This window comes from Protomyctophum parallelum (genome assembly GCF_964188405.1).
Source record: "Protomyctophum parallelum genome assembly, chromosome: 4".
Classification (NCBI taxonomy): domain Eukaryota; kingdom Metazoa; phylum Chordata; class Actinopteri; order Myctophiformes; family Myctophidae; genus Protomyctophum; species Protomyctophum parallelum.
Window position 1 is genome coordinate 7,825,482 of NC_139700.1, and position 25,790 is coordinate 7,851,271.

At 43.9% G+C, this 25,790-nt stretch overlaps 2 protein-coding genes across 6 annotated transcripts in view; both read left to right on the top strand.

The window, feature by feature from the left end:
- edc4 (enhancer of mRNA decapping 4) overlaps positions 1–477 on the top strand; it is a 43,029-nt gene extending 42,552 nt beyond the window's left edge. For all 5 annotated transcript variants that reach the window (XM_083762366.1, XM_083762370.1, XM_083762368.1 and 2 more), the window contains one exon: positions 276–477. In XM_083762366.1, the coding sequence (XP_083618492.1) occupies positions 276–459 (184 nt within the window). In that variant the 3' untranslated portion in view covers positions 460–477. The remainder of the gene's footprint in view (positions 1–275) is intronic.
- A 3,410-nt stretch (positions 478–3,887) lies between these two features.
- Positions 3,888–25,790, top strand: part of nrn1la (neuritin 1-like a) — a gene marked incomplete at both ends in the record, with an annotated part of 87,108 nt that continues 65,205 nt past the window's right edge. Inside the window, one exon of the mRNA XM_083764126.1 lies at positions 3,888–3,948. Within this exon, the coding sequence (XP_083620252.1) occupies positions 3,888–3,948 (61 nt within the window). The remainder of the gene's footprint in view (positions 3,949–25,790) is intronic.

The window sequence follows — 25,790 nt, forward strand, 5'->3', positions numbered from 1 at the left end:
CGCAAAGTGCAACTGCACGTTAATTGTTATTTCTGTCAAGATAATTGTCTCTGGTGTGCCGCCTGACTCTTAAAACAATTGGTTTTCCACAGTACCAGATTATGTGGTCCAGGAGGAGGCCATTTGTAACTTTATTCCCCCCCCTGCTTTCTGGCCAGGTTGTTCCAACCGCAGTGCACCGATCCCTAGCAAAGTCGGTAGCTTGCATTACTTCTTATCAAACCTAAAAACCTTGGAAGATGACGTCTCTCTTTTTTTTGCCCTTCTCTGCCCAGCTACTTGGACGATGCTGTGATGAACCTCGACCACAGTGACCCTCTGACCAGAGACCATATGGCGGCAGTGTTGTCCCAGGCCAGACCGAAACTGTTTGCCTTCCTACAACAGGACCAGCCAGCCCCGCTCATCAAGAGGGCGCGGCGCCTAGTGATGATGTTGCAGGGCCTGGTCAACCACTAGACTTCTTTTGAGTTCGGCATTGGGATGGGAGGGGGGGGGGGGACCTATAAGATCCTGCTTTCAGTTTAATCATTTCAACTAGGAGAAAAGGGATTCCTGGTAGAGTTCTAAAAGGAGATCAAGCAGTGTCCTGCTCGTTGAGCCACCAGAACGGATGTTTGGATGTAGATGTGGATGTTTACTGCTGCTGCTGCTGCTGCCTCAGATGGGTCGATACACCTTTGAACCTGGACTGAATGCAAACATGAGGCGGGACTACGGGTAGCTGTTGGACGGAGAGGTTTGACGAGTAGTCTGAGTTGGCCCCGTAAGCCCTTTGCCCTACTCCTGCTTCCCAATGTACTTTCCTCTCATCCCAGGCGTCCCTGGTGGTCCGTGCACCAGTGAACAGTGCTTCAGTTTGAAACTTTAATTTTTTTGGACAAAACTGCAAGGAAAGATGGGATTGGTATGGATGATGGGATTGTTCCCAGGAGGCCTACCTCTTGGTGACTGTGAGACTGACTGCTCTTCATGCTTCCAGACCTTGGTTAATCCATACATTGTTCCCTTGAGAAATGTCTCTTTTGACTTCTCCAATCCCTTTTCTTCCCCATCATATGAAGGCGCAAGCTGTGTGAGAAGAGACTTAACTGTTGGACTGAAAAAACTCGGGTATTCTCTGCCAGCCAGTTGGAGACAATACCTGACACACTGTAATACCTTGGACATAAGCCGATTTTCCAAAAGAACATTCAGCCATGCTGGTTGTTGTTACCAGACTGATCTTTGCTGTCTATTTTGATCTGTCATGTTCCTTTTAACCCATATGTCATAGAAATAAGTGATTGTGTATTGGAATCATGATAGTGACACAGGCCATTCTTGAGGCATTCAAGTTAAGTAATGAGTGAGGGAATAAAGTTCATAAAGTTAAATTTATACTCTATTGCACTATGGCGAAATGTCATACTTTTGTCATACTATGGAATATAGTTTAGGCTAATACAACTAAACATGCCTCACAACGTCTTTGAATCATGCCCCTGGCCTGGAGATCATCTTCACATCTTGTTCGCTAGAAGCATTTCACAGCTTTCTGTGTGATTTAAACATTAGCATGAGTACTGACAGAGGAAGTGTATCTAGAAAGCATACTATGTATAATGCTTATTTTCAAAATGAGTTATTGAATCCAATAGCCAAAAAGGCTGCCGTCCATGTGTAAACCTCCATACGGTTATCTGATCATTAGACCATCCTCATTCACTACTTCTTTTTTCTTCATTACACTGGCCACTTTTTTCTATACCCTCAATATTTGTAAGAGATGTTTACTTGCTTAAAAACCTAATGGTTATCCATTAGATAATGCTTCTAACAAATTATTGACAACATTTTCTAAAAGGGCAAGTCCAAATAATGTTTGTAAACTTAATGTACAGTTACTTCTCTGTAGCTCTAGGGGGCAGCACTTATTTGAATTGTAAACATTTCTTTTGCGTCACAGTTTTGAATGAAGTACATGGAGCATTCCTGGCATTGGACTCTTTCAGTCTAGTTCAAACTACAACACAACATTCAAGAACTTGCCTTTTGGTTGTAAATTTGCGTTTGTTCATCTTTGAAAATGTGTTTTTAATTGTATGATAATTTGTATATCTCAATTTTGAATGTCATTGTAAACTGTAGGTTGTCCACCATTTTTTGCAGATTGTATAATACTCAGTGCTTGTGTTCATTTGGTTGTCATGTTTAGAATCCGTTACATTGAATTTGTATGGTAAGTGCCTTATTGTACTTTTCTCAATTGATCTCATTTGAACCTGTAGACACAAACTTAAGACATTAAATGTCCTTGCAGACGACGCAAAACCAGTGGAAAAACACTAAAAAACATCTGGGGAAAAAAACGCTGCAGTGTGCAAGGACCTTTTAGTCTTTCTTTATTTTTATGTTCACAAGGGTTAATGGCAGACTATTTGGATACATAAATTGAAGTTAAAGTGTCTACATACAAGAAGATTGTGTTAAGTAAGCCTCAAATGGCACAGCAGAGGAGAGCATGTGTGCTTTAGGTTTGAAAACATTTAATTTGCGAACGCACATTATTTCTCACTTGTCGATTTACAAAAGGAACCTTGGGGAGTGTGAGAGCAACTTCTATTCTCCTGTTTCAGTTGCAGACCTTGGTTTGTTTGTTGGCCTTAGCATAGAGCATTAGTTGGTTAAAGGATTCTGTTGTCTAGACTTTATAACCGGTCCTGGGATTTGTGATGAAAAAATGCCACTGTATCTCTGGTGTCACTCTTTTCCTAGACCCTTCATTACCTTTTCTGTAAAATACAGAAAAGGTAACCAAGGGTCCCGAAAGGGGGTACTCTTTTCCCCTCTCTACCTAGTAATGTCAACTGGGCCCAGACCAATTCTTAACTATATTAGATTTACATTGCCTTCACAATTCTTTTTTTTCTCTCCAGTGAGAGGTGACCCACTGTTTTTTTTTTGTTTTGTTTATCTATAGCAGTTTTATCTATATTACATTTATCTGCGTGAATAGATCTTCAAACACTGGGCAAGCCTGCATGACAACATGTAGACGAGTCATGTAGTCCGAAATGTGGCGTCCATCTTCACATTTTTCTGCCAAGGACAAGGCGCCTTAACTTTTGGAAGGACACACGAAAATAAGTGATTTTGTTAGCCCCCGTGTTTTATTGTACCAACTTGAAATTGCTTTGAATTGTTTTGTTCCTTCAGCGCGGGCTCCACCAGAGGATTCTCTAGAATGTCAGGAAGCCTGCACATATAATTGCAACAGAATGGCCTATAGCTTTCCCCCCTTTCCTAGTAAAGTAAGGTTTAATTTCATTTGTGTGTGGCATATTTCAACTGTACTCATTTCCCTGTGCTTGGATGATTATGTTGTATATTTTACAATTGTTTCTTTTACCCTAAGCATTTTTTTGGAATAAAAAAAAACCAAGTCTTGTTAAATGTATGGTGTTTATATCTTATTTTAATCTATTCCATCTAATACACTTAACATTTTATACCTCTATAAAGAAAAGAAAATGGGCCAGGTTACAATATCATCATACAACTTAAAGGTGACTTCATACAACAAACTACTGGGTTAGCTTCATTCTGCACTCCTCCATCTAATTGGGGAGCTATCGAAGACCGTCCTACTCAGCAGAAACGTGCCCTCCCCTTCAAGCAGAGCGCACTGACTGTCTCTGTATCTTTTCACACTGGAGTATGTTCTCCTCATTTCACTCTACCAGCTTACTCCCCAACTTGTACCGGAGGAGCAGCCAGTTCAAGGAAAGAGGGGAAAGGAATAGAAACACAATAATTAGGTAGGCTATATACGACTGAGAAGTGAGTTGCAGACAGTTTAAACTTGACATTTCCGTCGAAGCCTATACGCCTGAACTCTGGTCAGAATGGCATCGTTGGTGAACTCTTCTTGCCTCATGCTCATCTTGCCTGTTGCTCTCTATTTGGGTGAGTACAGAACATAATATGCTCGGGGGCAGGGGGTCGGGGTCGTGTCATTTCTGAACTCTCTGAATTGTGAATATGAAGATTAGAATTCTAATTAGATGTTATTGGCATAGTAGATAAGTTACACACTGACTGTAGCGGAACGGAACAGTGGCTTCAATTAGTCAACTTATAGTTTATAGGATACACATTTGTAAATGATTGTGCGTGGCCATCTGAAAGCTGCTGCATCTTAAACAGCAAGTTGAGGGGCAGTAGGGGTTCAGTTCATGTTCAGTCACACATTTGATAATGTGTAGCATCGCCTGATGCAATACTCAGCAGCGTTAATAAATAAATGCACAACATTTCTATGGCAAATGCGGTGCAGGGTTCTCGTGTAGGCTATATAGCAGCAGCTGTAACCGTTTTCATTGATGATAGTGGTCCTCATCAGCGTGATGATGTGGTCCTCCCCGTACTCGCGTAGGCTACACACTCTCACTCACTCAGGATTCATGAATTAGCCAGTACAGTACACATCCAGCATCTGCAGTCTAAATCGGTGCAATGTGCAATCCTCCGTTGAATTGTTTTCTTACACGAGTCACGACGTAGACCTAATCTTATATGATCTGTTAGTTTTTACATTCTGTTGTAATGCACGTGGCGTATTAAACTGCTTTTAACCCGGGGGGAGTTATAGTTGCGCACCGCGGCGCATCATCTCTTAATACTACTATACTATTGCATTGCATCACACCACGAGACATTGATGCACGCCACGGCACGTTGAAGTGTGGAAGGATGGTTATAAATTCACCAATCACACACACTGAGGTGATGTCACAGTCACAGTCACGGGGGGCCCCCCGGGGATGCGCGCGGGAAGGAAAAAGAAAAAAAAAACATGCCGACGTAAATAAATCATGAATGAATTGCACCTGTCCCCTTCGGCAGCTCAGCGCCTAGCCCCAGGGGATGAGGATGGACGGTAGTGACAGGGGAACACTCAAATGCTTTGGCTTCACACAAACATGATGATGCATATGTTACGTGACAGCGATGTGGCTGATGCAGAAGTAGCCTTACTGTATTCTTGAAAATAATAGGCCTATGTGATGTGGTGACCATGCAGTGCCTGTGACTCTTCTGTTCTGTCACTGTCTGACACTTGACTTCTTTTGCTGAAGTGTCAGACAGACTCCAGGACAGGTGCAAATAGGAAAAATGCCATGAGCTCATGCAATCAATCGCCTCCTATATCTCTCCATCGGTGTCGCAGCAGTTCTGTTTTACTGTCTGGCGCACTGCATTATTTGCTCGGCCCATGAACGTTGCCGTAGATCAGAGCAAAGTTTAATTATGAAGTCGATATAAGGGGCTTTTATTCATTGGTCTGGCTGAGAGAGCTATAAATGCAAAGAACGGCTTCAGTGGGTTTCCCCGTGTGAGTGAAAGCCTCCCTGAATCACCAACTAGAGACTGTGTGGACACAGTGTGGCTGTGGTTTGCTGCTGAAGCAAAGCCATTATTTTTGGCTTTTAATTGTCTAACTAACGCAACTCTCTCTCTCTCTCTCTCTCTCTCTCTCTCTCTCTCTCTCTCTCTCTCTCTCTCTCTCTCAGTTTCTCTCTCTCTCTGTGTGTCTCTCGCTACAACATAGGCATGAGGAAGACAATTCCTCGTTAAAAATAGGTTTAAAAGTCACATGGAAAATTGTCTCTGCCACCAAACTTCTCTCTCTCTCTCTCTCTCTCTCTCTCTCTCTCTCTCTCTCTCTCTCTCTCTCTCTCTCTCTCTCTCTCTCTCTGTGCTCCCGTACCCTTCCACCTCTGTTATAGCTTGCGGCTCTTCATTAACTACGTTACCTCACAGATGAAACTCTCAAAGAGCATGCAGTATCAGCACGCACGCACACACGCACACACGCACACACACACACACACACACACACACACACACACACACACACACACACACACACACACACACACACACACACACACACACACACACACACACACAGTAATTTCATCAAGAGCCTGCAGGTTTCTAGCCAAGACCACACCCTCATCCGTACTTCCCTCCTTTCCTTCTGTCTGCATGCTTCCTTCACTGCAAGTGCAAAGTCCTGAGAATCAGATGCGTTTTCCACTCTCTTGAGTGAAATGAACAGTCTGGACATTGCAATGTTCCTGTTATGTGCTGGTGCTTACACATTATAATGTTGTGTACTGTGTAGTACTATTAGCAGTATCTGTGGTGCATTGACTGCTTTCCCATTTTGTCCAGCTTTTCACATTCCTTTACTCCTTTGTAAAGTGATATTCCTTATTTCCTTTTGCCTGGCATGGCCAGGCGACTGTGGCTCAGGAGGTAGAGCAGGTCGTCCAATGATCCATGGGTCGGCGGTTCGAATCCCGGCTCCTCCTGTCTACATGTCGAAGTGTCCTTGGGCAAGACACTGAACCTTGCATGGCTTCTGCCGCAATCGGTGTATGAATGGGTGAATGTAATGCACAATCTATGTAAAGTGCCTTGGATAAAGGCGCTATATATGCACCATTTACCATTTATTTTTCTAAAGTAAGTGTTAAACATCTCGGACCGCTCAGTGGGGCGGTTCTTGACATTCTTGTATTTGTTTTACTGAAAATAAGATTAGAAATACATACATTTAGGGTTAGGCATAGTTTTACTGCATGAGGTTAAGTTTAGGATTTAGAGGGTATGTGCGTGGCATCATCATCATCATACTCGGAAGTTATGCGGGAAAGCCTACTGCGTGGCACAAAACTATACTTTCTGGCCTTGACCATACATTCAAACAGAAAAGTCCTATCTGAGTGATTGCATTAAACGACGTTAAACTCACTTTGACACTCACTTTGACACTCACTTTATGCATGTGCATACCCTCTAGGGTTAGGTTTTGGCACCGTTTTACTGAGGTTACGGTTACGGTTAGGGATAAGGTTAGGTTTAACCGTTTAGCCCGTTTTAGGGGGGGGGACCCCTTTTGTTGTTTTAAGCATTATACTTTTAGCTATTGAAAAATAGCAGATCTACAAGCTCATAGCGCGGCACTCGGTGCCGCGCTATGATCTTGAGCTATGAGCTTGTAGGTCTGCTATTTTTCAAAAATTGCGAAAATGTGGCGCAAATCTTTGAATATATATTCTTTCAGCGCGAACGTTTTGAACTCAAATCTTTGCTTCTGGGGGGTCCCTGGAACAACATTTTTTCAGATGGGGGGTCGGCGGCCAATTACACATTTTTGGGGGGTCCTTGACATGAATATGTTTGAGAACGACTGACACAGAAACATAGGGTTTTTCAGAAAACACGATTTAGAAGACATTTGTAGAATCGTCCTCAGGTCTAAATGGGTTAAGCATAGTTTACTGAAGTTACGGTTAGGAATAAGGTTAGGTTTAACCGTTTAAGCATAGTTTATTGAGGTTACGGTTAGGATGGAATAAGGTTAGGTTTAACCGTTTAAGCATAGTTTACTGAGGTTACGGTTAGGATGGAATAAGGTTAGGTTTAACCGTTTAAGCATAGTTTACTGAGGTTACGGTTAGGATGGAATAAGGTTAGGTTTAACCGTTTAAGCATAGTTTATTGAGGTTTCGGTTAGGATGGAATAAGGTTAGGTTTAACCGTTTAAGCATAGTTTACTGAGGTTACGGTTAGGATGGAATAAGGTTAGGTTTAACCGTTTAAGCATAGTTTACTGAGGTTACGGTTAGGATGGAATAAGGTTAGGTTTAACCGTTTAAGCATAGTTTATTGAGGTTACGGTTAGGATGGAATAAGGTTAGGTTTAACCGTTTAAGCATAGTTTACTGAGGTTACGGTTAGGATGGAATAAGGTTAGGTTTAACCGTTTAAGCATAGTTTACTGAGGTTACGTTTAGGAATACGAGGCAGAGAAGTTACGCCGGCTGTGCGCCCGAGGCGACTATGTTTTGAGGCGAGCGTTCTAGTATTCCTCCACATCTAGCCAGCTCTTTAGAAAATCTAGAACATTTTCAACATTATCCAATCAGGAGAGAGAACAGGATAAACAAGTGAAAGTGATGGCACTATAAAATTGAAGCTGATGAATGGGTACTGTATCTCCTGATTGGATGCAAACCAACCCGTTCTGAGAGAACTCAGAATTCAAAAAGTAATAATGTTTTAACCCATTTTGACCTGAGATCAGATTCTAAACATGTCTTCTACATCCAGTTTTCTGAAAAAGCTATGTTTCTGTCAGTCGTCAGTCATTTTTCAAAAATAGCAGACCTACAAGCTCATAGCGCGCCACTCGGTGGCGCGCTATGAGCTTGTAGATCTGCTATTTCTCAATAGCTAAAGCATAACATAATGCTAACACCAAGGGGTTCCTGCCCACAGAGTGTAAAACTTTTAAAAAGTTTAGTCAATGAGAATTTGTCTTTCCAAATGGGGACTGAACAACACCAAGACACTCAAGACGCTCAATGGTACAGAATATCGCCTACTGGCGTGTTTATTAAATACAGACCCGTGGGTTTGAAAGTCTGATCAAATCATAAATGCACAAATCATAAGAACAGTCACTGGTGGGAGCTCCAGGCTTTCCCTTCTCTCCCTAAGGGTGGCGCTGGCCGGCTCTTTCCCTACCAGTCCTCACGGGGTGTCTGTGTCAGAATTATAATGTTCCTCCTGTCTGAGACACACTGACGGGGCTTTCCTTTCCCCGTCTCAATCTCAGCAGCGGGCTTATGAATGAATGGATTTAGTACCGGGAACGTGTTGCCTGTATGGGATAGAGAGAGTTGAATTAGAGCTTGCCCCTTCACATACAGAACGCTGTGAGTTGTGTGTGTGAGTGGAGTCGCTTACCGCCAGTGCATGGCCCGACCTGTCTCGGTGAGCGTCATGGGAGAAGTGAGGGCAGAGGCAGCCTCGCCTACATGTTTCTCTGTCTGGCTCCACAGGTGGCCTTGATTCGTATTCATGAACTTGAGACAGCATGTAGGCGGGCACCGAGTGGTAGACGTGGCCTTCTCGGCTGCACTCTGCCTCTCTCCCACTGGCTCTCTCGGGACCCATGCCTACCTGGCGGCCTGTTGCCTAGCGACATGCCACACCCCGATTAACACCTTTTCCTTTTTTTTCCCTCGTTAAGAATGTTCAATGAAATTATTTTGGTGGCATCAATCCAATGTAAAAGAAGCTGTTAAGTAAATAAATAATTAGCCCCATAATTGCTCGTTTGCAGGCATTGGAAAGACGCCTATAGCCTCACGATTGATATGCACTGCCGCCATGGTGCTCTCTGCCTTCAGTGCCTTGCAAGCATCTCCACCCCAGTTCGGCCCCTAGCCTTCTGCCCTTCCTGTGACACCGTCGCTGCACCCAACGGGTGATTTGGCTGGTCCCTCCATGCACACACTCTGATGTCTCTCTCTCTCTCTCTCTCTCTCTCTCTCTCTCTCTCTCTCTCTCTTCTAAATCCTCCAGTTTTCAAGACTTTAAAAAAATAGCAGACCTACAAGTTCGTAGCGCGCCACTCGCTATGAGCTTGTAGATCTGCTATTTTTCAATAGCTAAATTATAACATGTTTAAAACACCAAAAGGGGTTCCCGCCCCAAAATGGATCAATTGTCTGCTCAATCGTAAAAAGTAAGCCATAGAATTATCGCTAAGATAAAATAGTCGATAGTTGCATTCCTTCACTAGTGGCTCTCTCTTACTCATCCTCCATGAATCTCATCCCGAGTCCAGCCCTCTGGCCCTCCCTCCCTACCACGGCATGGCAGGTATATCTTCTCCCACTGTTCCTTATCCTCCTCCACCCATCTTCCACCAACCATCTTCCTCACCATCCACCTCTCTCTTCCTCCATCTCTCCTTTCCTCCAATCCACTCCTACATCTTCCCTCTCTCTATCCGTATCACCCTCTAGTCTCTCCATCCATTCCTCTAGCTCCCTTTATTATTCTCTGTGGTGTCTATCCCTCCCTCCCTTCCTCCCTTCCTGACACGGGTGCGTGTTTTAATCCCCTGGTGTGGTTTCTAATCATTTACCAAAATGCAGAGAGACATGCCGAGGACAGTAATGCGCTAGCACACACACACACACACACACACACACACACACACACACACACACACACACACACACACACACACACACACACACAACCAAGTATGCACATTTTTACACATGCATATACTTAAGTGTTTCAAGAGCATTGTCATTTACTGTAACCCTTCTCAGCACACTTCCACTGTGAACAATGTAAGGGCCGATTCATACTCCTATTTTACCGCTGTTTCGGCGCTGTAGTGCCCAAATGATTTCTGCTCGTCAGAAATTTTCAGTAGCACCGAAGAGCCGACTTTAGGACGGTAGGATTAAAAGCAGCTTTGTAGAAATGGGTCTTCAGGAGTGATTTAAAACGAGTAGCCTGATCTCCAGTGGCAGGGCGTTCCATATGGGTGCGCGGATTGCAAAGACCCGGTCGTCAATAGTCTTTTTACGGCCTGTTTTTATGGTGAGAAGGGCTTTTGCCGAGGATCTTAACTCGCGGGCTAACTCATAGGGATCAAGTAAGTCTGAAAGGTAGGACGGAGCAAGGCCGGACCTAGCCTTAAGTAAAAAGTAGAAATTTAAAATTAATTCTAAAAGAGATAGGCAACCAGTGGAGGGTGGCGAGGATGGGAGTAATATGGTCGAACTTTCTTGCACCATTTTGGACCAATTGTAGTCGGTGAATTGATTATTTGTGTAAAGGGAATTGCAATAGTCTAGGCGTGAATAGATGAAGGCGTGGATGACTTTGGTTAAGCCTGACTTAACCAAAGTCATCCACGCCTTCATCTATTCATGAGAAAAGGGTTTTATTTTGGCAATATTGCGAAGGTGGTAAAATGAGGACTGGACATGGCCCTCCAGGGAGAGGTCGGAGTCGAGGGTGACACCTAGGTTTCTGGCTGCGGGTATAATGTTCTGGCGGAGCCAAGCAAGGTTGTTGGGGCAGCAGGTGTGGACATTGTAATCGCCCAGGAGGACAACTCTGTCAAACTTGGCCATAAGTAGGGAAAGTAGGTCTGAGAAATCATTAACCCATTCTGACCTGAGATCAGATTCTAAAAATGTCTATTACATCCTGACAGTTTCATTATTAACCCATTCTGACCTGAGATCAGATTCTAAAAGTGTCTTCGATTTTTCAAAAATAGCAGACCTACAAGCTCGTATCGCGCCACTCGGTGGCGCGATATGAGCTTGTAGATCTGCTATTTTTCAATAGCTAAAGCATAACATGATGCTGACACCAAAATGGGTGCCCGTTCAGAATGGGTTAAGAAAAGAGCAGTAGTTTGGGTTGCATGTATGTATGTATGTATGTGTGTGTATAGAATTTACCAGGCCTATATAAGATGAGTTGAGATGATGAGATGAGATATACTTTATTAATCCCCAAGGGGAAATTGAAGCGTTACAACTGCATAATGTGACACATAAAAAGCTAAAACTACTGGACAGACAGAAGAACACAAAACAGACACAAATGGACATAACCACACAAAGACCAGGACCACCAAGGACCATATGCCATTTGGGGGGAGGCAGTTCTTATGCATTCGCATTGTATAGTCTGATAGCAGTTGGCATGAAAGAGAGTCTGTATTGTTCCGTGTGCATCCTCTGGGGGAGTTCATGGACTGCAGTATCCCCTGAAATGCAGACCTTTCACTGTGCTGCTGACCCCCGCATGACTGGATGTTTGTACACACTAAAAACATGTGGGTTATTTCTGTAACTCAGTTCCTGGGTTACTTGCGTTGAGTTATATTTCTGGGTTATTTTCCAGAGCCATAACCATTTCCTGGGTTATAGGGACCCAATTCATGGGTTTTTAAAGTGGGTTAAGATTTCTGGGTTATTTTTCTGAGGGTAACCCAATTGTTGGGTCGGATAGGTCACACCCCATGGGAGTGGTTAGAGGAAGTCCATTTCCCAGCATACACTGGGGTGCCAAGGACCGTGTGTTATTGTTCTTATATGTGTTATTACTTGAATATTAGAATGTGTATGTTATGGGTCGTTGTGTTTAGTGTTTTGTTATGGTATTATTTGGTGATATGTTGTTTTATGTGATCTGTTAGCAAAACCATGAATGTAAATGTCTGTTTGTTTGGTCAGTCTCTCTCCCCTTTTCCCATTCATATGTATAGTATCTGTTGGAAAGGGTTTGTTGTTGATGGTTGCTCCAACAAAGAGTTTTCATGCCTCTTGCAGGCAACTATACACAGTAAAAACACTTGGGATATTTATGTAACCCATCCCAGCCATATAAATTTCCTGGGATATAGGGACCCAATTCATGGGTTATAAGATTTCTGGGTTATTTTTCTGAGAGTAACCTTATTGTTGTCTCAGAGAGTTGGGATTGATTGGTTGATTGATTGATTGATTGATTGACTGATTGATTGACTGATTCATTGAACCAATAATGCTTCATTCATAACTGACATTATGGGTCAAAATAACTTGGAAGTTGGGTTATGCTGACCCTCTGAATGGGTTATTTTTATAACACAAATTATGGGTCAAAATAACTTGGAAGTTGGGTTATGTTGACCCTCTGAATGGGTTATTTTTATAACACAAATTATGGGTCAAAATAACTTGGAAGTTGGGTTATCTTGACCCTCTGAATGGAATATTTTTATAACCCAAGTTATAACCCAAATTATGGGCCAAAACCCATTTTGTTGCGTCAAAATAACCCAGGGGTTGAATAGGACCCTTTGTAACCCAGGAGGGGGGTTAAAAATAACCCAATATGGGTTATTTTAACCCAGCCATTTTTATGTGTGTATAATCCAGTTGCATCCTGCATTTTAGTCTCGATAGGCGAGAATGGAGTTTGAAATGATGATGCAGTCATGAATGAACATTGATTCACTTCGACCCCTTTTCCACCGGTTGGTTCCCAGTGGGAACCGGTTCAGTTCTTTTTGGTTTTTAGTCCATGAGCCAGAGCTCCAAAATTGGTGGGCAAACTATACCCTATATTAAATTGTTTATAGGATCAATACAAGTAAATTAATACATGATAACCCTTCCACAGTAGTAGCTTTTTCATGTTTTTGATTATTTTGCATATTTTCCTACATAATTCCTCATTTGCATATTTAAAAATGTAAAATTTGTAATACAATAAATCATTGTCTTCGTGTAAGTACTCAATTGGGAGAGTTTAATGGTGATAACAATCTAATATAGGTATGGTTTTTCCCACTCAATTCATAATTCACGTTTCAATTTTGGAGCTCTGGCTCATGGACTAAAAACCAAAAAGAACTGAACCGGTTCCCACTGGGAACCAACCGGTGGAAAAGGGGCCTTCTTGATTGGGTCTTATCACTCACGACATCCTTCCCTCAGCATTAAATTCAGCATTTTATAACGCTACTATACTACTGCCCAAAGTACGTTATGTGCAGGAGGAAGCCATTGGCAATTCCCATGTCGTGGCATTATCAGGCCTACATAGATTGCCAATTTAGCTTTCGGCCAGGAAGTACTAGTGCCTTGTGCAGGCCCGGATGTACTGTATGGTTAGGGTTATGGCTAGTGTGGGCTGCAGCCCGGTATATATCACACACATGCACACACCAGCATTTCCGCATCATAAACAGTTCATATTTACATGTTATGTTCATGTAGTAGGCCTACAGTAAACTGTTTGTATTGCCTATGAAAGAAGCATTAAAAAGAAATCAAGCGTTCGCATTGCATATTCTTTCTTTATTGCTCTGTGATTTTATTATCAGAGCACCTTGCAAAAAAAGGTAATTTTGCTGCAAAACACCTCCTGGTGGCTGCGTTCATTCAGCACCATGGACAGTGACTAGTCTCTGCCTGTCTCTGTTTGTCTGTCTGACTCTCTCTCTCTTTTGGGGGGCTGGGTACACCAAAGTTAAAGCAAAATACCCCCAAAAACATTTTCTGGGCTGCGTGGCCGAGGGAGGCCCTGAATTATTTACTAGTGTAAATCCGGCACTGGTCTGGTGGCATAATTTGATCAATGACGTTGTGGTTCCTGTCTGAGGAATGCAGAGAAAACCTTCAAATGCCCAGAGCAGCCCTGGTCGACCTCAGCTACAGACTACATCCAAGGAGCAACAACAAACATGAAGGCCCTGTAGATATAAACTAGGTACTGTAGCATGCAGCCCACATTGTATTACCTGAGTGACGTTGTTTCAGTCATCATGACGAGTCTGTAAAGCCAATGCCGTGCCTAAACACAGTATACAGTACAGAGTACAGAGCCCAAAGTGAAGGAGCTTGTTGTCAGCTTCACCTACGAGGGCGCTGTTTTTCATTATGGAGCTTTGTGTGTCTCTGGCTGGGTCTGTCCCTGGGTCTGTCCCTGGGTCTGTCCCTGGGTCTGTCCCTGGGTCTGTCCGAGCACGAAAATAGCGTTTAGTTGGTTTTCACAACCAAGTGTCACGGTTGTGCAGCCTAACACACACACACACACACACACACACACACACACACACACACACACACACACACACACACACACACACACACACACACACACACACACACACACACACACACACACACACACACACCACACACACACACACATTAACTGTATATATGATGATTTTGGGTGTGACAGTACAGTACAGTACAGTAGAGGGACCCCCCGGGGACCCCCACACGGTAACTCTGTAATTTCTCCACCGTTTTGGACGTGGGACAGCTCGCCAGAAATGGGCCGGCACCCCGGGCGGATTCCTGCGGGCCTGGAAGTTCCTGGGATTCCCCGGGGACCCCCACACGGAGTTGCACCACTCACTTCACACGGGTGGGGTTTTTACCTTTTATTTTTGATGATTTTGAATGCACTCCCATAGATGTTAAACAACCACTAGCTAAATCCACAGACTGTGCATTGAACAGAAAAGGGCAGAAAAAGTGTCAACAAGTACTGCTTCATGGACCTCGCTCGTCAGATTGTAAGTTGTGATGTGCGTTTTCAGGCGTGTAATGCGGAAGGATATTATTTCCGAAACATGCCCGTGTGGACAGGGATTGTTTAATTTAAAAAGTGAAAACGTATTAGTGTTGATATAGCCTCAGCATATGTGGTCCCCGAACACACACCGACGCTGTGAAGTACCAGCGGAGCGTGATATTCATCTGCACTACCTATCCCCAAACTGCACTGACCATGAATATTCATACGCACACTGACACACATGAACGCACGCACATGTGCACGCACGCAGGCACACACACACACACACACTCACACACACGCACGCGCGCGCACACACACACACAGTAGCGAGTCAATGATTGACGGAGGAGGGTATTCACTGTCCTCTATCTATTCTATACTAATGACTCTAATTGAATTCAACTCTGATTCTCACTGTGTGTGCTGGCTTTAATCTGACTGTGTCTGTTTATTCACACGTGTGTGTGTGTGTGTGTGTGTGTGTGTGTGTGTGTGTGTGTGTGTGTGTGTGTGTGTGTGAGACATGGCATGATTGTGAAAGGGGAAGCTTAAGAGGGAAAGGTTACTAGCGAGAAGTACTTTATGTTGGATGTCTGTTTGGTCAAAGTGTCCTTGACCTTGAACACCGGAACTAAAATAGCCTACTTTTCTCCGTGTTAATCTTTTATGTCCTCAGTACGTACTGTATATACATTTGGGCAAAGAAACACTTCACTGACAGAGAGAAAAAACAAAAAAGCTATAACCAAATACAATCAGATATGGAGATTGTGAACACTGTTACTTTAAATTAGTTTTCATTGTTATTTCACTTTGGCTTACCGATTCTGATGTGATGGAGTGGAATCGAGAAAAACTAAAATAGTTGAAGTGATAATGTATGTAAATCTGGATTTATTCTTAGTTTTATGAAAATAAATTATCTAAGAAACAGTGAGGTGAGACAGATGAGAGGGGGGGGGGGAGTGAGGTGAGACAGATGAGAGGGGGGGAGTGAGGTGAGACAGATGAGAGGGGGGGGGAGTGAGGTGAGACAGATGAGAGGGGGGGGAGTGAGGTGAGACAGATGAGAGGGGGGGGGAGTGAGATGAGACAGATGAGAGTGGGGTGAGGTGAGACAGATGAGAGTGGGGTGAAGTGAGGTGAGACAGATGAGAGTGGGGTGAAGTGAGGTGAGACAGATGAGAGGGGGGGAGGTGAGACAGATGAGAGGGGGGGGAGTGAGGTGAGACAGATGAGAGGGGGGGAGTGAGGTGAGACAGATGAGAGGGGGGAAAGTGAGACAGATGAGAGGGGGGGGAGTGAGGTGAGACCGATGAGAGGGGGGGAAAGTGAGACAGATTAGAGGGGGGGAGTGAGGTGAGACAGATGAGAGGGGGGGAGTGAGGTGAGACAGATGAGAGGGGGGGAGTGAGGTGAGACAGATGAGAGTGGGGGGGGAGGGGAGGTGAGACAGATGAGAGGGGGGGAGTGAGATGAGACAGATGAGAGGGGGGGGGGAGTGAGGTGAGACAGATGAGAGGGGGGGGAGTGAGGTGAGACAGATGAGAGGTGGGTAAAGTGAGACAGATGAGAGGGGGGTAAAGTGAGGTGAGACAGATGAGGGGGGGGGGGGAGTGAGGTGAGACAGATGAGAGGGGGGGGGAGTGAGGTGAGACAGATGAGAGGTGGGGAAAGTGAGACAGATCAGAGGGGGGGGAAAGTGAGGTGAGACAGATGAGAGGGGGGGAAAGTGAGACAGATGAGGGGGGGGAAAGTGAGACAGATGAGGGGGGGGGAGTGAGGTGAGACAGATGAGAGGGGGGGAAAGTGAGACAGATGAGGGGGGGGGAGTGAGGTGAGACAGATGAGAGGGGGGGAAAGTGAGGCAGATGAGGGGGGGGGAGTGAGGTGAGACAGATGAGAGGGGGGGAAAGTGAGGCAGATGAGGGGGGGGGAGTGAGGTGAGACAGATGAGAGGGGGGGAAAGTGAGACAGATGAGAAGGGGGGTAGCGTGAGGTGAGACAGACATGTGTGTGTGATGAGAGGGGGGGTAGCGTGCTGGGTGAGGAGGAATCTGAGGCTTTGCGGCTCAGTGCCTACCAGAGGAAGTAGATACTGTGCGTCCATCGACCAGCAGCAGACACACGTTGAAGGAAAAAGTAAAGTCAAGCCACAGGGAAAAACCCACCGAGGTTGTTGAGGGAGACGAAATGTATACGCCACACTGTGTATGCTCACGGCTGGCTGGTCTCCGAGTCAACACACCCACAGAGTTGAAGGTTCGATGTTTATCTCTTCAGGGAAACCAACATTTCATGGGCTGGACATGGTGGTTCATTTATCCTGCTTTCGATTTTCTGACCAAATATCCATAAATTATTTAATTCCAGGCCAGAAGACAACCTCACACCCGTTTTACGCGAGCCAAATATACCCTGTCATAATCCTGATCAAAAAAGATAAAGGTGGGTTTGTGTATCAATATATTTTTCCGGGTAAATCAATAATCTAGCTTTCTGGTTTTGTGACCCGCTCTACCGAAACCTGTGAGACATCACTGACATTCTTTTAAGGTCAGGACAATAATGTGAGCGGCTCCCCACTGTTTGTTCCCGAGTCTCCATAGAACTCCAGCTGAGCTCTGTGGGGGACGAGAGCAATGAACACTTTACAAATGCCTACCTAGTCCTACACAATGTAAAGTAGTGCGTGTGTGCGTGCGCGTGTGCGTGTCCGTGTCCGTGCGCGCGCAGCGCCATTCTGATCGTTTTGTGGTGAGGGAGCAAGATGCTAACAGTGATAAGTTACAGCGGCAGCCCCAGGTGCTAAAGTCAATAAAAGCTCATTAACTCAACGAGAGGGTCAGTGGCTACGTCCACCGCAATATACCTCCCACTTTGTCTTCTTCACAGGGGAGAGGCATAGCTGTGTGTGTGTGTGTGTGCGTGCATGTTTGTGGATGTTGTGTTTTTGTGTGGATGCGGTGCAGTGTATGCACGTGGGTGTGGTGGTGTTGCAGTAGTGTGTACTACTGTGGATCAATTGGTTTGGAAGGTTCATTTAGTTCAACTTCGGAATGAAAGTGAAAGAGGAAGCGATGAAGGGGGAAGTCAATGGAGGAGAGAGAGATGATGGTGGTGGTGGTAATGCGGATGACCGTTGATACGTACACGTTTTTGTTTAATAAACAGAGCTTTTTCATTTCTGAAAAAAATCTCTGCATCTACATGAAAAGGAAAGGAAAGGTACTATGTTTACCCAGGGTAACTGGACTAAGCTCAAGAACTTGTTTACAGCCAGGCCCTGCTCATAGAACATTTCATGGTAGGGGTTCAATGCCTTGTCCAAGGGCACTTCAGCAGTGGTAATTTTAACGTGCTGGTCCGTGGATATGAACTAGCGACCTTCCGATATCAAGACCGCTGCGCAAACCGTTCGGCCACCGCTGCCACCAATTTGGCTACGACAACGTAGCTAAAGTGTCTTGAATACACGGGGACGCATAAACATAAAATGTTTGGCTCTATGCCCATCACTACTGTATGTGTCTCAGATAGAGATGTTAGCTAGCACTTCATTAATGCATACTGAGATCTCTCTTTGTCCCAAATGCACTAACTGTGACTACTAACTGTTACTTGCTACCTTAGTCTCTTGTTTGCTCTTCATTCTCTTAATCATCTCCATAGTCGTGTTGCTCCTTCTGTTTGTCTTAATCCCAGTCCTTTTCTGTTTTTTTCCCTCTGTCTGACCCATATCTCTGTTTCTTTGTCAGTTTGCCTTAATGTAGGCTATGCAGATCTGCCTGTGTATCTATAACTCCCTCTCTCTTTCTCTGTTCATCTCCTCTGATATCTCAGGACAACCTTGTGCTTTTCATATCCACTAATGAAGGCAGGAGGGACGGAAATGTTTTTTGGTATAACTAAATTAAACATAGTAATATAGACTGAGTGCTAACAAGTACTCGAGTGGCTCCCAAATCGCTCCCAATCACTCTCTCTCCGTATTAGCATTGTCTGCATTGTCTCTATTGCCTCTCTTTTTCCATCTACCCCCCACCCGTTTGCGTCACATAAGCGAGGCTAACTAAACTCTATTTCCACATAAATCTTTCATTATTGCTCTGCTGTGAGTTCTCCTCAACAAGCTTTTAAGTTGAATAATGTACCAGCTGGCGGCCAGCGAAGTCTGCCGCGGGTCTGTGGTGAGCATCCATTCCAAGGATATAGCATATAATAGTATGTGAGTGTGCATGTGAGAGTATCAGCGTTCCATGTAGATTGATGGTCTCTGAGGTGCGATTCATCTCCATGGTGGTAGAGAGTACACCGTCCATCTGCTGCTCTCCACGACAGCGTCACACACTGGCCAGTCTTGTGCCCCTGGAATAAGGTTGTTGGGTTAAGTGCCTTGCTCAAGGGCATACCAGTTGGACATCTGCTCAAAAGGAAGAGAGCCGTGGGCCAGATGTTGGCTGAAATGTGTACTTTGCGGAGGGTCGTTCAGTAGAGATTACTTGCTGCACGTCATGCAACACACACACACACGCACGCACGCACACACACACACACACACACACACACACACACACACTCACACACAGTGTCTTTGGTTGAGTGTTTTGCGATGTTCTGGCCTTTCTAAGTTTGTCTCCCTTTCCGGTTCAGTTTCCCATAGCTTCGTTTGATTGGCTCAGCAGATAGTTTTGACAACTGGAATCACATACTGTATAGAGGGTATGCACATGCATAAAGTGAATGGCAGATCGAGTGGCAAAGTGAGTGACAAATTGAATTTAATGTTGTTTAAAGTCATTTAATGGAATCAAATATTTTTTTCTGTGTGGATGTATGGACTATCGACGCCATAAAGTAGTTTTTTTGCTACTCAGTAGGCGTTCCCACATAACTTCCGGGTATGATGATGATGTCACACGCCTCTATTATCAACTGGAATCACATTATCAACTGGAATCACATATTATCAACTGGAATCACATATTGTGAACTGGAATCACATATTATCAACTGGAATCACATATTATCAACTGGAATCACATATTGTGAACTGGAATCACATAATTATTATCAACTGGAATCACATATTATCAACTGGAATCACATATTATCAACTGGAATCACATATTGTGAACTGGAATCACATATTATCAACTGGAATCACATATTATCAACTGGAATCACATATTATCAACTGGAATCACATATTATCAACTGGAATCACATATTATCAACTGGAATCACATATTGTGAACTGGAATCACATATTATCAACTGGAATCACATATTGTGAACTGGAATCACATATCAACTGGAATCACTTATTATCAACTGGAATCACATATTGTGAACTGGAATCACATATCAACTGGAATCACATATTATCAACTGGAATCACTTATTATCAACTGGAATCACATATTGTGAACTGGAATCACATATTATCAACTGGAATCACATATTGTGAACTGGAATCACATATTATCAACTGGAATCACATTTTATCAACTGGAATCACATATTATCAACTGGAATCACATATTGTGAACTGGAATCACATATTGTGAACTGGAATCACATATCAACTGGAATCACATATTATCAACAGGAATCACATATCAACTAGAATCACATATTGTGAACTGGAATCACATATCAACTGGAATCACATATTATCAACTGGAATCGCATATTATCAACTGGAATCACACATTATGACGCCTTCACATGTGTTTCCAGTTCAGTCTGCTGTTGGCCGAGCCAAACAAATGATATTATGAGAAGATTAACTGGAACAGGACACAGGTTATGCCACCTTAATTGGAACCTGGGACTACAGCCATATTGCTCCAAGTTATTTGGTTCAAGTACACTGCTTAGGAGTAGAGTGGCCGTAGAGCAGCTGAATGACAAGTTTGACAACCGCAAGGTTCCCAGTTCGATCCCGGGCACCCCTCTAACCCCTAATTGCTCCCGCCATCGGTGTGTGAATGTGTGTGAATGGGGTGAATATAATGTAAAGCGCTTTGGGTAAAAGCGCTATATAAATGCACCATTTACGGTATCCATTTACCAGAGCTGAATAAGTGCTGCCTTCTTTATCTATTCTAGACTGAGGGCGGGAGTGGCACAATGTAAGCACAGATTTGCACTTTTTTCTTTTTCTTTATTTTGTCAATCAATGTACAATCTTCTCTAACCCATTTAGGCCTGACGTCGAAATTAAAAACTGAAAAACCTCATGTTTCTATATCAGTGGTTCTCAATATTTCATGTCAAGGACCCCCAAAAATATATGAAATTGGCCGCTGACCCCCATCTGAAAATGTGTTGTTTCAGGGACCACCTCCCAGAAGCAAAGATTTGAGTTAAAAAACGTTCGCTCTGAAAGAGTATATATTCAAAGCTTTGCACCACATTTTTCAAAAATAGCAGACCTATACAAGCTCGTAGCGCGCTATGAGCTTGTATAGATCTGCTATTTTTCAATAGCTAAATTATAACATAATGTTTAAAACACCAAAAGGGGTATACTTCCCGCCCAAAATGGGCTAAGCATCGTGCTCATCTCTTGTCAAATGAATAACGAGAGAGAGACTGAATGAGAGCCTCGGTACGTCGCTACATAACCCCTCTGAACTGCTTTCCCTCAGACTGTCATTATATCCTCTCCCTGCTGTGTTCGGTGCATAACTTAACCAGACAGTCACAGTGGGACTTTACTTTATTGTATTGTAGTGAAGCTATGAGCTTCTTTTGCAGTCGGCGCGGCTGGAAGCGAAGTGTAGGTCTACTAAACCACCAAGCGACCACAGCACATAGTGATTTAGTCAGTTACATCGAGGAATGACATCTGTTGACTATATCGATTCAATATTGATCAACTGTAAATCTACATTTTTGTATCGTCCATTGCGAAGGGTGAAATTGATGAATGGAGACAGCAGTGCCTCTGAGGAGAGTTTACCGTCCGAGATATTGGCGACGCAAGAATAAGGTGTCTGTCATGGCCAACCAGTGTTGATTTTGTCGACTAAAACGTTGACTACCTTTTTTTCCACTGATGAAAATAAAAACTAAGCTTTGCTACCCCTGATTGGCCACTGTGGCTCTGGATCTATTAATATGTTTGATATATATTAATACTTTTTGTGATGTTTCTAATGATTGATTCATCCAGCGATTTTGAGTTTCATACATAGGCTACATAATATTTTTTACCTACCAGGTACTATACTTAACACCCCGATCGCCCAGGACGAAGTTCACCGTCCTTTCAATTAACACCCAGCGCCCAGGACGAAGTTTTGTCAAAAAGACGAGGTTTATTGATATCAAAGCATCGCATCGCTCCACAGCCTAGGAGCGCAGTGGGACGTCATCTAGAATGTCCCCCCCCCCCCTGTTTTGCCGACGAGACCGAAAATCTTAAAACGTTAATAACTCTTGATCTAAATCACGCCGTCCAATTCTAAGAAAAGATCATGTGTTAGACGGCCCACCGCGGTCCCGTCGCTAGTCGCGTTACATTTAATCATACCTCCCGTTGTTGTCGACCGGCTCTAGAGTGTTTTGGCTACATTTAGCTGCTACAGCCACATCCGGGATAACATCCGGTCCGTCGGCAAAAGTGCTCTGCTACTATAAATCGCCGGGCGCTATGATTTAATGGATTAAATAACTCCGGGAGTGTGGTTCCAAGAAGAAGAAGAAAAAAGTGTGACAATGACTATAGTCTGTTTGCCCTTTGGGAAACCACACTTATAAGGTGTTAATAAGGTGACGTCATGCATGGAGCTCTCTCTCTGTCTCTCTCTTTGATCTCCTCCTGTAGCTTTGCCCGAGGCAAGCTGCAGGAGTAAATGAGCAAAGTATTATAAGAACTGTCTGTCTACACATCACCCTTATACTGTATGTGCGTGAAGGACACACACGTACACATACAGTATGCAAGCTGTGATACTAACTGTACTTGGAATGTTACACTGTTTGTTATATTTAGTTTAGCCTATACTTTTTGACCATCTGCTAGTCCAATTGTGTTTTATTGGCTTAAATGCTTTGCAGATATGCAGTTGCCGCTTTTATTCAGGATTCACGTTGTGGAGTGTGTCAGGTCTCGCCACAGGGGGAGGGGCGCGTCTCTATGGCAACCAGACAAGCGCCGTCGCGGCACGCCCACGGCCGTGTCATAGACGCCATCTACTACCCCAGAGCAATCCTAAATCAGCTGCGCCTAATCCAGCCACCGCCCGTGTTAGCAATTAACGACAGACGCAACCTGTCAGCCGCACCCTTTATAAACGACCCTCACGTCTAGCAGTATCACTCGCTGCTACACACCAAGACGCGCAGGCAGCATATGCCGTCCACTTGGCGTTGGATGGTAAGTCCACTCTGCTCACCTTTATGGATCCAGACATATGACCTAAACACATTGTTTGATCGCTTGTACCACCACTCAATGTACGCTTGTATTCTCACCTCATCAGGCTTGTAGGAGTGGGCCTGAAAGCGCACACGGGAGTGTGTACCCCCCATAACCAAGTGTCGCTTGGAAAGCGGTGCATACCTGGAGACCCTCCTGACTCGGATCGGGGACGAGTAGCAGAAGACGGGTCCCTCGTATCCACCGGCAGACCACCGCACGTTAAGGTCGCAGTTAGACAAACTTTCTTTCACTATCACACGTTGACTAAGAAGAGGCACTTACCGACGCTTGAGAAGCTAAGGATAATAAGAAGAATTGTGAATGAAGAGCACCTTGTTGATGTTAACTGAAGAAAAGACGTATAGTTACCTGTGTCACACTAGCGCTGAAGAATGTGAACGAAGAGGATCTTGTTGATGTTTATCAAAGGCTGTACATTCTAGTTAAAGTGGCACACTAGCCCTGTGAACGAAGACAGGCCGTTTCTGTTCAGTTAAACCTGTAAAAGACTTTAAGTTGGCGAGAGCCTCCCTTACCCTGGTGAAAGAAGACCAAGGCTGTGATTAGAAAGAAAGTCACTGTTTCTGTTAATACATTGGCTGCTGTAGTCTACTGCTACGGCGCGCCCACTGTTTAGAGAGAAATCAGAATATAAGCACTTGTGTACCTACCTGTTGGCCGAGCCCAAGGGGTCCTAGCTACCATACTCACCCGGTCCCCTTACCAAGTACTTTTACTCTGATTACTCACCGTTACGTATTCGAGTACTTCTACTCAAAATTACTCTTCTATGCCCTGTGGATAGAGAGAGCTACCTACCGTTATACCTACCTCCGGGGGAGCCTCCTGGCCCCTCTGGAACCTGGAAAGGAAGAAGAAAGAAAGTTACAGAAAAGACTAGTTGGTAGAATTGCCCAGACCGGAGTCTCAGGCCCCAACTAGACACTTACCTTGTACTCTGACCGCATGCTAACCACCCCTCTCATCCTCTGCAGTGATAACTCCCGCCTCGGACCCGGGACTTCTTGGAAAAGAATATTGTCTGTATGAGTTCTGATGTGAAACTGACTTTGTTTGAACTTCTTTGAGAAATAAAGCAAGGGGCGCCATTGTGTGTCTAACCCCTGATACTGCATTCCGAGTACTGTTTCCCACCCGACCTCCCACAACGTTTATTTAGGATGATGTAATTTTGGGGTTAACCGGACGATGTGTTTGTGATTATTATTATTATTTAAATTAAAATTTACATTTTTGGTCAAATAGATCCCCTCCTAAAAACTTGGTATGTTTATCACAGCGCTCCAGCGCTAACGTGTAGTTACAGTTAATAATGTATTACTACAACGTTTAGGCTACATTACGACCTTCATCAGGTATCGTAATAGACCGAAACGTTGTAGCCTAATAAAGTATGTTACACTGTGTGTGAAACACCAGTAAAACCTGACCATGATGTGTATACGACTATGCGTGTCCATTTTATACTGAGTTTAATTATCCCATTTTAGCCGGGAACCCGTTTTGGTGTTTTAAACATTATGTTATAATTTAGCTATTGAAAAATAGCAGATCTGCTATTTTTGAAAAATCATGAAAATGTCGCACAAATCTTTAAATATATATTTCAGAGCGAACATTTTTAACTAAAATATTGGCTTCTGGGGGGGTCCCTGGAACTACATATTCTGAGATGGGGGTCCGTGGCCCAATAGAGATAATTCTGGGGGTCCTTGACATGAAAAAGGTTGAGCCCCACTGACATAGAAACATGGGTTTTTCAGAAAAATTTAATCGACTTCAGTACAAAATGGGTTATCAGAGGATTGTACAGTGTGAAGATGAGGTACACCAGCATGGTTTGATTACATTAGAGGAGTCGGACACATTGCGCTGCTGTCTTATTGGCTACTATAGGATGTTGTGCTGCATTAAGTCCTCTTGACTTAATGCTTTGTGGGCATTTTTGCATAAACCAGACAAACAAATGTGGTGTTAATTTAACTCTAAGGTTGTAAAAATGGATCCAGTTGTCCCAAGGGTCCATTTGGGTCCACTGTGCGTCATTTTGACAGAAACTATAATGATTATTTTTAGAGCATGGCCGAATTTGCATACTCTTTGAATAGTGTTGGCGAGCCTCTTCCACACAGCGAATTACAAACCAAGGCAATTATCTCTGGCTTTGGCAGGCGAGAGTAATAATAAAAGCTAAATTAAAGTGTTGTTTTTAACACACAGTGATTTTGTAGAATATTTGATTCTCCCCTCATATACCAAATGGCTTTCTAGGGGTAGAGTCAGTCAGTGCATGCCAATTTAGTGTTTTCAATTCTGCATTACAAATGAGGTATTTGACAGGATGTAGTACTGCGTGCTCATTGTCTGAGTA